Source organism: Physella acuta, unplaced genomic scaffold, assembly GCF_028476545.2.
Source record: "Physella acuta isolate Inbredline_101_S28 unplaced genomic scaffold, ASM2847654v3 ptg000450l, whole genome shotgun sequence".
NCBI lineage: Eukaryota > Metazoa > Mollusca > Gastropoda > Physidae > Physella > Physella acuta.
In genome coordinates, this window is record NW_026731969.1 from 537,430 (window position 1) to 553,958 (window position 16,529).

General features: G+C 32.5%; 2 protein-coding genes across 2 annotated transcripts; both read right to left on the reverse strand.

The window, feature by feature from the left end:
• Positions 1-340: 340 nt before the first annotated feature.
• LOC131943262 (mitogen-activated protein kinase kinase kinase 3) lies at positions 341-3,407 on the reverse strand. Its single transcript, XM_059303280.1, has 4 exons — positions 3,311-3,407; positions 2,102-2,259; positions 861-980; positions 341-541 (listed from the first exon to the last, which is right to left on the reverse strand). Exons 1-4 carry the CDS (start codon positions 3,345-3,347, stop codon positions 341-343), a joined length of 516 nt encoding a protein of 171 aa, XP_059159263.1. The 5' UTR covers positions 3,348-3,407.
• Positions 3,408-12,498: 9,091 nt separating this feature from the next.
• LOC131943263 (mitogen-activated protein kinase kinase kinase 3) lies at positions 12,499-13,352 on the reverse strand. Its single transcript, XM_059303281.1, has 3 exons — positions 13,251-13,352; positions 12,799-12,931; positions 12,499-12,671 (listed from the first exon to the last, which is right to left on the reverse strand). The coding sequence occupies exons 1-3, from the start codon at positions 13,350-13,352 to the stop codon at positions 12,499-12,501; spliced, it is 408 nt and encodes a 135-aa protein (XP_059159264.1).
• Between the last annotated feature and the right edge of the window lie 3,177 nt (positions 13,353-16,529).

Below are 16,529 nucleotides of genomic sequence, written 5' to 3' on the forward strand. Positions count from 1 at the left end.
TTATCCAACAACTTTTCATTATTTATTATAAATAGCATGCAGAGTAAACTAAACCCGTAATATAATTACAAATAATAAAATGGAGCATTCGAGTATTGAGTTACCTTTTTGAAGGTAAACAAATAATTTTATTACATCAAACACGTACATTAACTTAAATCACAGCTATTACTGTGGTCGTCATTAATCTTTTGCTACATTAGCTGCAATAACTGCTGCTAGAATTTAGATTTAACAAAATGTATGTTGACTTACATCGGATTCTTTAGCATTTTTTATCGTATACGATTAATCAACACGAACAAACAAAATGCTCGTTTAAATTGTGATTATGTTAAATTTAAAGCGTAATCTGCTGCTTTTTATATTGCGAACTAATATTAAAACTTGTATAACTATTTTTACCTTTTATATCTCTGTGGATGATCCTTTTACCTTGTAAATAAATAACCGCTTCTGTGATTTGAATACTAAATTCTAAAGTTTTTATCTCGGTAAGAACACCACCTGGTTGTGTTTTTATGTAGGTGGCCAAAGATCCCTGAAATGTATAATTTAGTATTGCAAATGATGCGTACACTTTTAAGTATCTTACAGATGTATTATTATTCTACATTATGCTAAGCTTACAAAATATATAGAGGTTTATTTAAGTTCAGTTAACAGATTTAAAAATAAAAACTGTAAATGATATTAATTAATTTTAATATATCATTCGAACCGAATTTTTAGGCTTATTTTGAACATCTGGTGAAAAAAGCGTGTATCCATTCTAAATATTGCGTTCGTGATATAAAATTCATAATACTACATACTTTGCTAAAATGGGATATTTGTACATACACATGATTTTAGCATACCTCCGGCATGTATTCAATAAACAGGGATATAGTGTGCGAAGTTTTACTGTAGCCGTAGAACTTAACGATATTTTCATGATCCAATTGCTTCAGTGCCTTCATTTCATTTAGAACACTATTCTGTTCATTAGGAATGTAATATGAAAGAGTTATTATAAATTTGGAAGTTTCACAATAATGACATATTCTATGCAAATTAAATAGATTGATTTATTACTACGTGCAAGTCAAAGCAATCATAAATAGTCAATTCTCCGAGTGTCGATGTTCATGCTAAAATTAGGTCAAATAGGGATTCTTGAACTGATTTTTACCTGGAGCCGGACGTTTCAGAATGCCGTTTTCCCGAAGGCCGATTTCTCGAATGGACACTTGCCCGAATGGGACAAACGCCCGAATGGACACTTGCCCGAATACTAAAAACGCCAAAATGGACAAACTTTCAAATTTTCGATTTGCACCCCCCCCCCTCAAGTTTTTCTCAATATATTCTGCTATTTTTTGCCTTGTGTCACCCCCCTAAATGGTGTCACCCGGTGCGGTCCGCACCCCCCCCCGCCCCCCCCCTCGCTACGCCCCTGTCTTGGATGACAATACATGCATCTTTTTCATTAGCGATTGTGATTATTTGTTAAGTTTAGTTTGCTACATTTTGTATAGACAGACGTCCAAACTATTTTTATGTCTGTAGGCTCTAAAATCCGGAGCGAAATTTTGTCTTGCTCTGACAGTAATAACTACCTGACACCTTATTAAAAAAGATTAATTTTTAAAATATAAAAAATAGCAATTGAAAATGCTAAAGCAGGATTTTGTTCAACGTCCATGAGAGATTAAATGAAGCTATAGTTTACAACCCAGATTTACTTTTATTCGATTTTTTTGTAGAGGCCTGAAAGAATAGTAAGATCAGAAAATTGTAATTGCACATAAAGACTTAACAGGTTTACTAGCCAAAAAGTGGCAAGTCTAGAAATTGAATGCAAATCAGAAATACCAGTGTTACTTCTTTGAGAACACTCTGTGTAGACAGTTGAGCTAAGTAACAAAACTGTCACTGAAAGGTGCGTTTTTATGTCTTTTTACTTGGTTTAAATACTTTGTTTGAAAAGTCACCAACATCTCAAAATAGTTTCAAGGTACATAGAAATTCCTCTCACCCTGCTTGGGTTGCCAGGTCTATAAAAGATATTGGTGTTGTAAAGAGAAAAAAAAATTCTTTAGTCTAGCAAGTAACTTACTACATTATCTCCTGGAATGTCGTCACAGATAAAATATTGTTTTGCCGCATATTTCTTCTCTTCTGTGTTATTTTTATTAATGACAAGATACACGACGGATGACATTGTTCTCCCCAGAGGTTTCCCTTGTATCCAGTTTGAAAATGTTTCAACTCCATCTGCGAATACATTTTTCTTTTTCAAAAAGTTTGCTATAATTTGGTGAGGTTGCTAACAATTTTGTTTTTTTTTTTTTGTGCTTTATTTCAGTATTTAAGGTTTTATTGATACATTTATGATCGGACGACTTGTTTATGTAACAGATAGCCTGTTTGCTAATTTAAGGTAGCCTATGTACATCACGCAAATCTGATCAGTTCTGGCGGGTACCTTAATTGATTTTGCTAAAAGAAAATCGAATGTACGAAAAAGTCACGAGAAGATTTGTTGGGTTGGAATCCACAAAATGGAATGAAACAATTTAACGCTTAATTAGCTTAAATTAATATTTTCACAAATCTTGACGTTTTACATCTCCCTGAGTTAGAAAAAAATGGTTTTGCCATTTTTTTCTTTGCCTGTGTGTGCGTGTGTGTGTGTGTGTGGATTTGTGTCTTTAGTATGTGTGTCTGTGTGTCTGTGAACACGATAACTTGAGTAGGCCTACCGTTACAGCTAGGATGCTGACCTTTTATATATAAGTATAATATCACATGTGTAGTTCTCTGTCAACTTTTCAGCGATTTCCATTAACCGGAAGTTACATAAGTAAAAGATATAAGTTTCTGTGGGTTTTTTTCAAATTTTCATTAAGTTCCGTTTAACGGAAGTAGTACTTAACGCTATTTCTGCTTCATCAAAAACGCTTATAAATTTATAAAGTACTAATATTCCGCACTATTATACATTCATTGTTTGCTTTCACTTGGTGCGCAATTCTTTGTTCAACGAGATTCTATTCTATTTTAAAAGTGTAAGTAATAAAAATGGATTAAAATCATGTCTATATCCCGAGTAGTCATCTCCCGTAGTGTTATATAAATATATTCGAGAAAGTTTAGGGGAGATTAATCCAGCTTATTTTATTTCTTTTCAATTATAGAGCAATCTTACTCATTACTTTAAATTTTAAATTAATATGCATATGTCTAATTAAGATACTCGTTATATTTTATAATGTGCCTATTTATTTTGCATAAATAAAATAAAATAACAATAATTAAGTAGTACCTCCCATAAAAGGCCCTTCGTGAAGAACGTCGCTCATTGTTTGTAGTTAAATTTGGTGCTTATAAGCCAAACTCAGAACAAAGCTGTCTTGTCCATTGTTCGAAAACAAATTAGAAAAAAATAAAAAGTTTTAAAGTTTTATTAAAAGATTTGCTAAGACAGTTTAAGAGTTTATAAAATATAGGTATTTTTGATAATAAGAAACCCTTTTGATCAAACAGAAACAAAATAAAACTTATAGATAAAGCAAAAATTATAACTCAAATACAAACGTAATACTTGATATTAAACACAACTTTTATCCTTTATGATTTAGTAAGACAGCCTGTTAAAACATCTTTATACACAGTTAAGATTGTTTAAATTTTAATATTACTGTAACACACATGCACACAATGCATTTGAAGATATTTACTTAAATATAAAAGAATTGTAAATCGAATAGTAAAAATGTAGACCTACTAATTAGTACACAGAATGAATAAAAAAGTATTGTATCTTTACAAAATGTTCAGTAAATTCGACAGTAATATATTTTTCAAAAGTTAAAATACTTCTCTTATCAAGAATGGAAATTTTTATCAAGTTTTACATAAACCGGAAGGTTAATGGAAAAACCAATGTTTGGGGATTTCCGTTCTTACGTTTTATATTTCAATTTTATATTTAACTAAGGGATCTTCCATAAATGACGTCACACCTGTAGGGGAACGGGTCAGTAATTTTGTGAATGCGTGTGTTGGGTTGGAGGGAGGGGGGTTCAGATGGTTTGACGTCACACTTTTACATTATAAAAAAGCAATGTTAGAAAACGAATTTTAGACGTTATTTCGCGTTTTAGAATACAGTTTTAATAAATTGTAATAGGATTAAAATACTCTATTTTGACAGAGTTCAGATAAGGTTTAGGAAAAAGATCGATGTTTTAAAAAAAATTGGGCTGCAATTTTGAGGGGGGGGGGGTGGGGTTGTAGGCTGAGGTGTGATGTCATTTTAAGGGGGGGGGGGGTCTGGCTTTTTGTGAAGATGTGTGACGGAGGGGGGGGGGGAGGTAAAAATCGTCCAAAAAGCGTGACGTCATTTATGAAGGACCCATAAGGTAACTAACAAAATGCAGTAAAATTCCTAATATATATATATATATATATATATATATATATATATATATATATATATATATATATATATATATATATATATATAATTTTAATTAAGTTGTTATATAAGCAAACTTTAATTTATCACTTATAATATAACAATGCGATGCAATGTAAAAGCTCTGCATGGTACAAAGTTAATTTTACGGCATAACCCACTATAGCAACCCCACACATCAATAACGATGATGAATGAAAACAAGTCTCAAGCAAAATCCAAAACACTATAGCACTTTATCAATATATCTCAACAACAAATTTAGCTAGGTCATCTATAATAAATAGGTACGTCATTCCAAAAATTACCTATATAGCCACGGCTAAAACAAATCCAAAGCCAACAATTAAACATCTGAATAAAATCATTAGAGAGTACATATTTCAGACCACTATTACAAACATTAGCCACAACACACTAGTACAAAACAAACCTGCACGATATACAGACCAAAATCAATACATTCAAACTAACACACATTATCAGAGTAATTTGTCAACCAAACTTTCACCCTCTAGCTCACTACTATATAGGCATTCAGCTCAACAAACTTACAAAAATCAATAATACAACTCCACATTACATAGGAGGAAAACATAGTCCCTTTTACATAGTCCCTTTGCAGTATGAAGGAAGCTTCTCAGCGTAGTTAATTATAACTCAATTTGTGTATGATTAACAGATTATTTAACAGCCAAACAGTGGCGTAGCCAGGAATTGATCATATGAAGGGTTCAAATATTTTTCCATATGTATACAATTATATATATATATATATATATATATATATATATATATATATATATATATATATATATATATATATACACAAGCGTACCCGACCCCCGAGCGTTGCCGCGGGGATTGAAGAAAGTTTGACGAAATATATTAGGATTTCACCAACACATTATCAATTATAATTATATGTTCTTAGACGCGTGACCTACTTTTCTAAAACCTTGAGTGTACATTAACCACTCACCGAAATAATATGGTAGAACACACTTCGGTGAGCGCCTCTGTGTCAGAGCGTAGAGGGGCGCTCTCATGGCCCCAACCCCCCCCCCCCCCCCCGATTACACTACCGCATAGGCGCGGCGTACTATCCCTGGCTCCTTAAAACTAACAGGCGCCATCGGCCAAATAGCATCCTGTTAATAATGATGCAGATTTCGTCATTCGCTAAAGTGACACAAATGATCAGGATTGTTTTCTTTAACACGTAAAAAAAATTATTTGACGTGTTTTAAATGTCTGTGTGACTGATGCAATATGCTAGTGTTATTAATGGTCTATTATTAGATGCCAGATCTCAATTTCTGACTGGATTGTCTAATAGTAGATGCTTATTGCATCATTCGCAAAGTGACGAAACTCTACAGTAGGCTCCTCATATTCAAAAAGTTATTTTTTCATCTTTCGCAAGGTGACGAAACTGTACAGAAGGATTTCCTCGCGTTACAAAGTTATTTTTAGAAGCCTGTTGTAGTTTTACCGTTGAATATAGTAGTACCCCTTACTCGCTATGCAGGACGCTCTATTAACGCTTTTCGCCCCTTTTCCCCCGGGGGGCGCTGCCCTTGTATATTAAACAATATGTTTTTGCAGAACCCTACCATTGAGTAATCTAATCATCTCCCCAAAGTTTCATGGTACACGGATAAACGGTGTGAAACCGAAATTTTATAAACCGTATATAGAGAAAAATCGCACCCTCCCGTGGCGCCGCCCTTGCGAAATTAAAAAAGGATTTTTTTTACAGAACCCTTCCCTGAATTGTTTTTATCAACTCTCCCAAAGTCTCATGGCTATTGGATAACGGTGTCACACCAAAATCGACTTTTATTTTTATATACCGTATATAGAGAAAAATCGCACCCTCCCGTGGCGCCGCCCTTGCGAAATTAAAAATATTTTTTTTACAGAACCCTTCCCTAGAGTTTTATCATGAACTCCCCAAAGTTTCATGCATATCGGATGAACGGTGTCACTGCAATTCACTTTTATTATTTTTATATACCGTATATAGAGAAAAATCGGACACTCCCGTGTCACCGCCCTTGCGAAATTAAAATATTTTTTTTCACAGAACCCTCCCCTAGACTAGTATAATGAACTCCCCAAAGTCTCATGGCTATCGGATGAACGAAGCCAAACCAAAATCGACTTTTATTTTTATATTCCGTATATAGAGAAAAATCGCACTCTCCCGTGGCGCTGCCCTTGCGAATTTGAAATTTTTTTTTCGCCGAAACCTCCCCAGGATAATTCTCAACAACTTCCCAAAGTTTCACGGCGATGTGATAAGAGGTGTGGTAATGCATAAAAGACACACAGACACACACACAGACACAGACACACACATACATTGCTTTATATATATATATATATATATATATATATATATATATATATATATATATATATATATATATATATATATATAGAATATATAGGCTATTTAAATATGGGGGGTCCATGGGAGGGGTTATAACACCCTTATCCCCCACCCCACCCTTACCTATGTGCAAATGTTATATAAAAAGACTATTAAATGTATTAAAAATGGGAAAAAAAACATCATTTAAAAGTAAAAAGATACTTACGGTGCACTTAAAAAATAGAATTCCTTTATAACGTTTTATATAGTTAATTATTTATACAGTTTGTCTAATTTTTGTGTTAAAATGCATATTTTGAATTTATTAACACCTTTACCGTGAAAGGTTTTTTTATGGAAAATGTATATTTTATTCTTTCATTATTTGATTTGTTATGTTTTCCTGACAAAATGTTTTGTTACAGAATTTATGAGAAAAATATGAAGAAGGTAATTATTGGTAATATTTTGTAATTTTTTCTTCAATAATTGCAACTAAATTGCTTTTCTCCAGTATACCTACCTACACATACTTTTATGCATAAATATACTCAAACTATATTATGCATACATTATAATTAAGATAAAAAGTATTTGTTTCTCTCCTACATTTATTTTCATACCTGTCATACATGTCTCCTTCTCACTTTCACTTTTGACATCACGTGATGAACTATTTTTATCATCAGCCTCCCTCTACATTGTTAATGATTTCCAATGGTTTTTTCGTATCAAGACGAGTTAACTGTTATATCTGACGAGATGACCCCCGCCGTATTGTACGCTGCTATTTATTTTTTTATTTTTCTACTTTTCAGTCATTCATAATTTGTATTTTCGACATTACCTCCCCCCCCGCCTCCAAGTGAAAGCAGACGTTGGTGACGAAAGTTTAGGGACGTCAATGAAAAGATCAAGCAGAACTTCTTACCTCTCATTAGTTTCAAATCGTTTAAAAGCTAAATTATCAGCACCTAATAGCCGCCACTGATTCGACACGGTATTACGATTGTAAACTTTCTGGGTGAAAAACAGCTCACCAGACTGGGGGGGGTGGGAGCGAAATGGTCGGTTGTGCATGCCTGGAGAGCGGGAGAGGGGGCAGGAGGAGGGTTAGATAGTTGGCTTGTGTTGTCTTGCCCATGAGGAAAATTATATATATATATATATATATATATATATATATATATATATATATATATATATATATATATATATATATGACGAGTTAACTTGCGATGCACGGTAAAGGGGTTGAAAGTCAATTTAACATAGAATTGCCTGAATTAAACAATTTAACTGAAATAAATTATAATTGAAGCACATTGGGCATAATAATAATAATAATAATTGTAAGCTTTCATAACCAAGCAACAAGCCAAGACTATTTAAACAATAGAATAGAAGGACAATGCACCACAGCTTACTTAAGTCCAAATAGTTCAAATAATTATACGGTAATTTATAGGAACAACAGCAGATGCATCTCAGTTTACTGTGGTTGGAATGTTCTATTGATGGAATGGCAAAAACTGAAGATAAATTGGCAAACTTGATAAGCTACAGTGACAAAATGTCAACTGCATATAGAATCCAGAACAAATGCTGAGGAAACTCAGTTAATGGACAACACTAGCAATGCTTTCGATATCGGCTTAATTATTGCACAAATTAAGCTACTAAATATTAAAACCTTTAAATATATGGTGATATTTCTACAGACTAAGAGTTAGGTTGTCAAAGTTTGTCATCAGTACTCCTACTATAAGGCAGAAGATTAAATGGAATTTGAATCATTTTGCAAATATAATGCTGGCAAAGGCCAAATTGCGATTACTTGGAAGTAAAGGCATATCGTGAAAGTAAATATAAAGCTACGAAAGGTAGATTCTCCTTTATTAAATTAAAAATCGATTTCGAAAATACATACTAATAGACAAAAAAAAATTGGTCATCATGATCATATATCAAATTTTGCGTTTTGTCACAAGTTTCAGAAAGAGCGAAGATTTTTATCTTACAGTATTAAAGTGTAGACTAACAGAAAAAGTGAGAAGGTGACTTCAAAGAATGGACGGGTTCAACACTGCCTTAGGTGACAGCGAGGAATGGAGAAAGTCAATCTAAATACCTTTAGTCTGTTTAACAGACTACGAGGCCTGCTAAACAGATGAAGAGGTAGAACTTTATGCTAATTATTTTTTTCTGAATTTGTTACTTGAAAGCCGAAAAGAAAACATTGCTATTACTTTCTTCTTCTATTGATTCTATGAAAATTGTGTTAACATGTTCCCAGTCAACATGAACCCGATGTAACTCTTCTGTTTTCTTCAGCGCCTCATGTAAGGTCTTATGAGTTGCTTGCTCTTTCATGCGACCAATCCACTTGATTAAAAGGTTGGTGATTGTTTTTTTCACATCATAGTTGCAGGACTGAAATTCTTGTTCAATTTGCACTTGGGTAAAGTTTAAGTTGAGACAAAAATCCTCCCAGTTTCTACCTACAGTCGACGCATATCGACTTGCATCTCTTTCTGTGAGTTTTGAGTGTATGCCACCTGAAAGTAAAGTTAACAAAAACAAATGTTAACACCAACTACATTCTATATTGTTTATCCGCGTTATCTACATAATTATTACAAGTTTTCCCCCAAAGTTGGCTAAATATAAACCGTTTCCATTTAACTGTTTGTTTATTTTAAAAAACTTATCGCCGCTTACGATTTTAGAATTTGCAACTACACAATTGATTTTTTGTTGATTTTGTTTATATAAAAAATTAATGTAAATCTAGTGACAACAGACCTAAAAATTCATTGGGCAGATAAAGTGGAGTTCGTATATTTCTTGACATCGGCACTATGCCCAGCCACCTTTACTTTCCCTAACGTTAGTTAATTATCTTCCAGAGCTGGGTGGACTCTGGGAAGTTCCACTGATATGAACCCACATTTGAACTATGGACTTTCGGGTAGCAATCTACCTCTCTACAGCGTGGCCACATCGTACCATAATGGGATTCCACTCGGGGCAGTGGATTTTCTGATGGGTAAAAAACTTCGGTCAACTTTCGGCACCGTGCTTAAGGATGCTCTTCTTTCATTTCACCACAATTTGCTCCACATTAACAAAAAGCTACATAGGCCTAAAGTTACTTCTATATCTTTAGTTACCCTTCTTCCCTAATCCTGCCGTCAGGCAGACTCATGAATTAATCATATGTCTAATGGTTACATCACTAACTTGCACTATACAATAAATAAAAATTGTAAATGAAAATTTACTCAAACAATTTAAGACTGTATAAAATAAATAATATATCTGAATAATATTACTTAAAAACACATACAATGTTATTGTAAAAAAAGCAACATTGAAATATTACAACGTAAAGTAATAAGAATTTACATCGAACACTTAAAAAAGACGAAAAATCACCTTTACTGGATGTTAAATGGTAAGCGAGCCAAGTGTACTCCGACTTTCTTAACGCTCTTAAAAAGTTGTTCTCTGCATTTTTGGACAGCACAATGTACAATAGCTTCTCTGCCCTCTTTCTGTGATCACCCGCCTCTTCGATTTCGTTCATCTCCAAAGCAGAGATCGTATCATACTGCAGTAGATGGGGAACCACCTTTCGCGTGTCCATGGACTCTAAGACTGGTGCATATTTGTCATGCTGCATGGTTTTTAGAATTCCATCTCTATATCTTTGACTATCATTTTTTCCTGCAATTTAAGTGCCATTCATTAATATAAAATAAACACAATAACATTTCGAGAGTTTTACTTTACTTTAACTATTGAGCATTCACACTACTATTATTAGCGTCTAGTAAATTGACATGAAAAGCGACAAAAAATGTGTTGTTGCTACCTCCTTTAGCTAATAACGGTTTTGTTTCCTCTTCTGAGTCATCGCTTTCGTTGAATACCCTCAACAGCCCGAGGTCAACAACTGGATATCTTTCGCCTTAAAACAAATTAATTACTTTTAAATATTTTGCTTTTTAACTTTACATGTCCGGAATACAACATTTCAAAATGACTTCTACCTAATTAATTTGCTCATAATTCTAGTTTTTATGTATATGTTATTTCATTGTAGGTTCTAAATATTTAATTGTTATACATTTTATTAAATATTCTAATTCAATTACATTTAAAGAATAAATATCAACTAAATGGTACATACATATTGAAATTATTATTTAGAATTTATAACATATTATGTATTTAACTTACATAGTAAATTATCATAATAAATTGAATATAAAATAGGGTAACAGTTTTAATTACATTAGTGAATCAAATATGTGTATACGATTCTTTAAACGTAAAATGCCTTAAAATTATATTTTAACGTAAATCCTTTAGTGATACTAAGTATAATAATCTTTACCTATGGCATCAGAAAAAAGTTCTGGCTCAGTGTCAGATGAATCAGAATCATTAAGAACATTGCACATTTGGTGACCTGAAATATGTATTAAAAACCATGCATCCCTGATAGACTAAGTCATTGTAACATAAAGACAATGTATAGCTTACATACGTATTTAAGAATAATTTTTTAAATGACATTGAATAAAAAAATAAAACAAAATCAGATGTAGTATATCACTGCATTAATTATTGTATACCTACAATCTCTGCATACAAATACTTGATGTAAAATTTAACCTAGATTTTATTCCAAGTAAAAATATACTTGATATTAAAGCAATAATCTATTTTTTTTTAAAAATTGAAATAATGATTATACTATTATTTATTTTTGTACCTTTTTATTGAAATAATAATATCGATATTTGTGTTTAAACTAAGACTTACAAATACACATAGCCTCATACAATTTGTATTAACATTTTATTTTAAACGTTTAACTAAGCAATGCAATTCATATAATAAAATTAAAAACATACTTGTCGAATGTATCAGATGCATAAGCTGCATTGCGTCTGGTCTGGCATTTGAGTCTATGGTGCAAGCTGAAAGAATTAGATTCTTCAAACCTTGAGAGCATGATGGCGGCGGCTTGATTTGTAGCTTCTGATCTACGTCCCACGAGACAAACCGGTAATCTTGCAAAAATTCGAAAGGGTATTTTCCCACTACCATCTGATATATCGTGCACCCAATGCTCCTGTTAATGTAGAGAAGTGGGAAAAAATGTAGTACTGTAGTCAATGTGTCCGTGCCGTTTTCAATTCAATCTTTTAATAGGTAGAATTAACACATACATATATTCGAAAACGAACACTTTGTTGGTAGATCTGCTTATTCGTCAACTTAAAGTAATAAAATATAATATTTATATATATATATATATATATATATATATATATATATATATATATATATATATATATATATATATATATATATATATATATATATATGGTGACAGGACATGATCTCAAGACAAATGATTTCAGACAAAGTATCTCACGCAACACAAATGATCTCACGGAGAAAAAATCAAGGACAAAATATATATGGAGATATTGTGTCTTAGATCATTTGTCCTAGATCATTTGTCTTGAGATCTTTTGTCATGGAACCATATATATATATATATATATATATATATATATATATATAAAAATATATATATATATATATATATATTTAACAATAACTTTCGTGACTCCTACCAAATATCCACTTTATAGCTATATGGAACACCTTTAAATAATTCTGGTGCCATCCAGTATAAGGTTCCGATCCGTGCTGTTCGAGTTTTGGAAACAGTGTCAAGCATCTTGCTGAGACCAAAGTCTGCTAGTTTTACAGTCGACTCGTTTTTCAAGAGAATATTTGAGCCTGTTTGTTTTTAATTAAATACAAATTAATGTTGTTTTTTGCATTAATAATATCTAAATTGAATATTTAAGAATTACAAAAAAAATATTTTAATAGTCGTTATGCATAGCAATAAGTAAATTCTTACCTTTTATATCTCTGTGGATAATTTTTTTACCATGTAAATAAATAACTGCTGCGGTGATTTGTTTGGTAAATTCCAAGGTCTTAGCCTCGGTAAGAACACCACCTTGCTTTTCTATGTACTTGGACAAAGATCCCTGTAATATTTGATACAATTATCTTATTATGCGCACACTTGTATATCCCTTACGTCAGCATTAACAGCCTACCAGTTGCTAGGCAATACAAAGATGATGTACATATTAAACAAAACTAATTGATTTTATTTAAAATAAACTATAGGGGCCTATTTTACTTAAATAGATCATTGAAATCATCTCTTGCAACTAATGTTTTATTAGGAAATACAGTTTATTAAAATCGTTAAATATTTTATGCGTTCCTTTATAAAGCAATTAAAAAGTACTCTGTAATTAAAATGAGTGAAAATAATGTTTAAGAATAAAGATTTCATACCACAGGCATGTATTCAATAAACAGGGATATAACATGCGTAGTTTTACTGTAGCCGTAAAACTTGACGATACCCTCGTGTTGAAGTTGCTGCAGTGCCTTCATTTCATTTAGAACACTGTTCTGTTTTAATAGTAATACAATTGATTTAAAGGAAGCATTTTGTAAGGAAATTGTAGCCGTTTTTTAATATATAAGCTAAATTGATGCATTGTTGAGCTAAGTGGTTGATGTTATTCTATTGATACCTCTGCGAACAAATTAATAGTGATTTCTACGAGTGACGTTGACACTATGTAAGTGGAGAATCTCGAACATTATCTGTCAGTTTTTATTTAACTTGGACTGTTGTTATTTTGTCTTTTGTTTGTCTTTTAAATACATCATGGGTCTGAAATTGCGAGCAAAATTTAACCACCTTTAGGGCCTAGGTCCGATGACAATATAATGTCATCTTTTGACTTAAGTAAATGTTTAATTAATGTTGTTTTAGAACAATAAACAATTGCTGTATCGACTATAAATAACGGTCGATGCATGTGAATTGGCGCTGTCATTTTAGCTACGCAATTAGATTCTACTTCAATTAAAAAAAAGTATTTGAATAATTAATTCAAATGTTTTAATAAGCTTATAAACATGCACTTATACCAGTGGCGGAACTAGAAAAAAAAGGGCCACCCCGCAAAAAAAAGTTTTTGGCCCCCCACCATATATATATATATATATATATATATATATATATATATATATATATATATATATATATATATATATACTATCAAAGAATATGAACATGGGATACTTATTTCTGTCCTGATCGGGTTTTAAAGAAAATGTCTTTGTTTTTGTTTTTTTTAAATTAAAACAAATTACAACAATATCTCATATGAGTGAGTGCATTAGTCTGTTTTGAAAATCTGTTTTTTTTTGTCTGCCGTAATATTTCTTAACTTAGAGACGGTCAAAAGAATATGAAATACCAAAGCTTTGTATATGTAATGGTTTCTCGAGTTATGTTTATTTTTATGTCTTTTTGTATTTATATTATTAATTTTAAATACTTTTCCATTTTATACTTTGTCATTCTTTAGTATGTATATTTTTTTTTAATAATTAAGAGAAGTGATTGCTTTTTAATTGTTTAGTAGAATTCTATTAAAAGGAGCATATAAGCACCCCTATTAGACTATTTTAGAAAGGGAAATAAGTCATGGAAGTGGTTTAAACGTTTGCCTATCTTTCACAGTGGTTTAAAAACAAAGGGAAAAAGAATAATTATACAAGAGCATGGGATGGTGTCTATAGAATAAAGATAATCCAACAGCAGCTACAGTATTATTTTTACTTTTGACAATACAACCATCAAGTCAAAAATGAAAGAAAATTAATTTTTTTTTAACTAAAAAAAGTTGATTATAGTCGGCTGTGGGCCCCTAAACGGCGTGGGCCCCTCCGCATTGCGGGGTCTGGCGGTACTGTAGTTCCGCCCCTGACTTATACAAAGGTATGTCTATAATAATACACCACTGTTTAAGAAACTATATAGGAACGTTAGGTCTTATGTATTTTGTATTGAATACCTTTACCCACATTGGTGCATTTTTATATATTAAAAAATTATGTTCTTTTTATAAGTGCATAGCCTACATAAACGTCTGTTATGAATTTTTTGTAACAGTTTCAATTGAGTATACCATTTCAATAACGCGAAGGAAGTGATATTTTTAATGTTAATTTCTACAAGACCTACTAGGTTATATAAAACAACAAAGCTTTTGGTGTAATATTTCTTTGTTGATGTATATAAAAAGCTGAATAGACTATGCTTTACATATAGATCTAGGTGTTGTAAACAAAACCAATAATTGTCATTACTAGCATTGTTTAATATAAACAGTAACTTACAACTTCCTTTTCTGAGTTGTCGTCACATATAAAATATTGCTTGGCCGCATATTGTTTTTCGTTTTCATCGCTTTTTTTAACAACTAGTGACACGATGGATGAGGGGGTTCGTCCAAGACAGGTTCCTTTTTTCCAGTTTGAAACTTTTCCCTCTCCATCTGAGAATGAAATAGTTTTTATAAAGTTGATTGATTTAATTTGTTGAATTTGCTTGTAACTAGGCATACATTTTTATAAAACCAATATTAAGTTTTTTTTTCATCATTATGTAAGGGTGTTCAAGCTTTATTTATGTTATGATTTTACCGACGAGTACGTGTAGAAGAACACACGATTGCGAGCTGTTTATCTTTAGATTTACATTTCCCAGAGGCGTAGCGATGGGGGGGGGGGGGGCAGGGGGTACTAAGGTCCCCTGGCGCTGACCTTAGGGGGCGCCCAAATGGGTTTTAAAAACAAATTAAAATGTCATTTTAGCTGCATTTTAGCAGTTTGCGGGGGGGGGGGGGGGGGGTCTGCAAATCGAAAGTTTGAGGGGGTGCAAAAAGAAAGTTTGAGGGGAGGGGGGAGGGGCGCCAAATAGAAAGTTTGTCCCCGGGCGCCGGGAAGGGTCGCTACGCCTCTGACATTTCCCGAATGAAACCTAAGTCTAATCAGCTCTAATGAGTACCTGACTTCATTCAGACAAAAGAAAAGCGGATGGGCGTTGAAAAACAACACATTATTCCTTTAGGTGAATATTTCTTCATCTACCATAAAGTAACACAAAAACTCTTCATTTCTAGAGATGTAATCAATATCGTGTGTTTCATGACCCAGGCATAAGTAAGGAAAATCTGGTCAGAACTATGCCCAGCCGCCTTTACATACGTCAGTTGGTGACCTCAGGGACTTCTACTTATTTGAACCCGGATTCAAACTCGAGACTTACCGGTTAGCAGACGAGCTCTCTACTCCCTAGTCTACTCTGTCCCATGCTTGATTAATAGATCGAGTATTAAAGAATTTTCCCCAAACATTGTTTTTTTTGTCATTCATAATAATGTTTTGCTAAAACGATTTTAGTAAACCTGCTTTTGATGTGAAGGCTTACTCTACCAATATTTTACATCAGTTCTATTTTAAGGCCGATCAATCTCAATAAATCAGGATAGATATCTCTTATAGAGCAGCTCATTATAAAAAGTATGTTTCCCATTAAATTAGTTTAATACACATTATGATTAAAAAAAATCAGGTAAGATGTACCTCCTTGAAAAGGCCCTTCATAATATACATCAGCGCTCATTGTTAGTAGTTAAAACGGGGTGTCCAATAGCCATACCAAAAATAAATGAACGTTTCCCGTTCTCCTAAAGCAAATTATAATAAAAG

Excerpts from the sequence above, each read along its gene's own strand:
- LOC131943262 (XM_059303280.1), bottom strand. The coding sequence starts at position 3,347 with ATGAGCGACGTTCTTCACGAAGGGCCTTTTATGGGAG. Across the intron at positions 981-2,101 it reads ACATTCCAGGAGATAATGTA|AATAGTGTTCTAAATGAAAT; the intron begins GTAAGTTACTTG and ends CCTAATGAACAG. Across the intron at positions 542-860 it reads TTATTGAATACATGCCGGAG|GGATCTTTGGCCACCTACAT; the intron begins GTATGCTAAAAT and ends TATACATTTCAG.
- LOC131943263 (XM_059303281.1), bottom strand. The coding sequence starts at position 13,352 with ATGAAGGCACTGCAGCAACTTCAACACGAGGGTATCGTCAAGTTTTAC. Across the intron at positions 12,932-13,250 it reads TTATTGAATACATGCCTGTG|GGATCTTTGTCCAAGTACAT; the intron begins GTATGAAATCTT and ends CAAATATTACAG. Across the intron at positions 12,672-12,798 it reads TATCCACAGAGATATAAAAG|GCTCAAATATTCTCTTGAAA; the intron begins GTAAGAATTTAC and ends AAAAACAAACAG.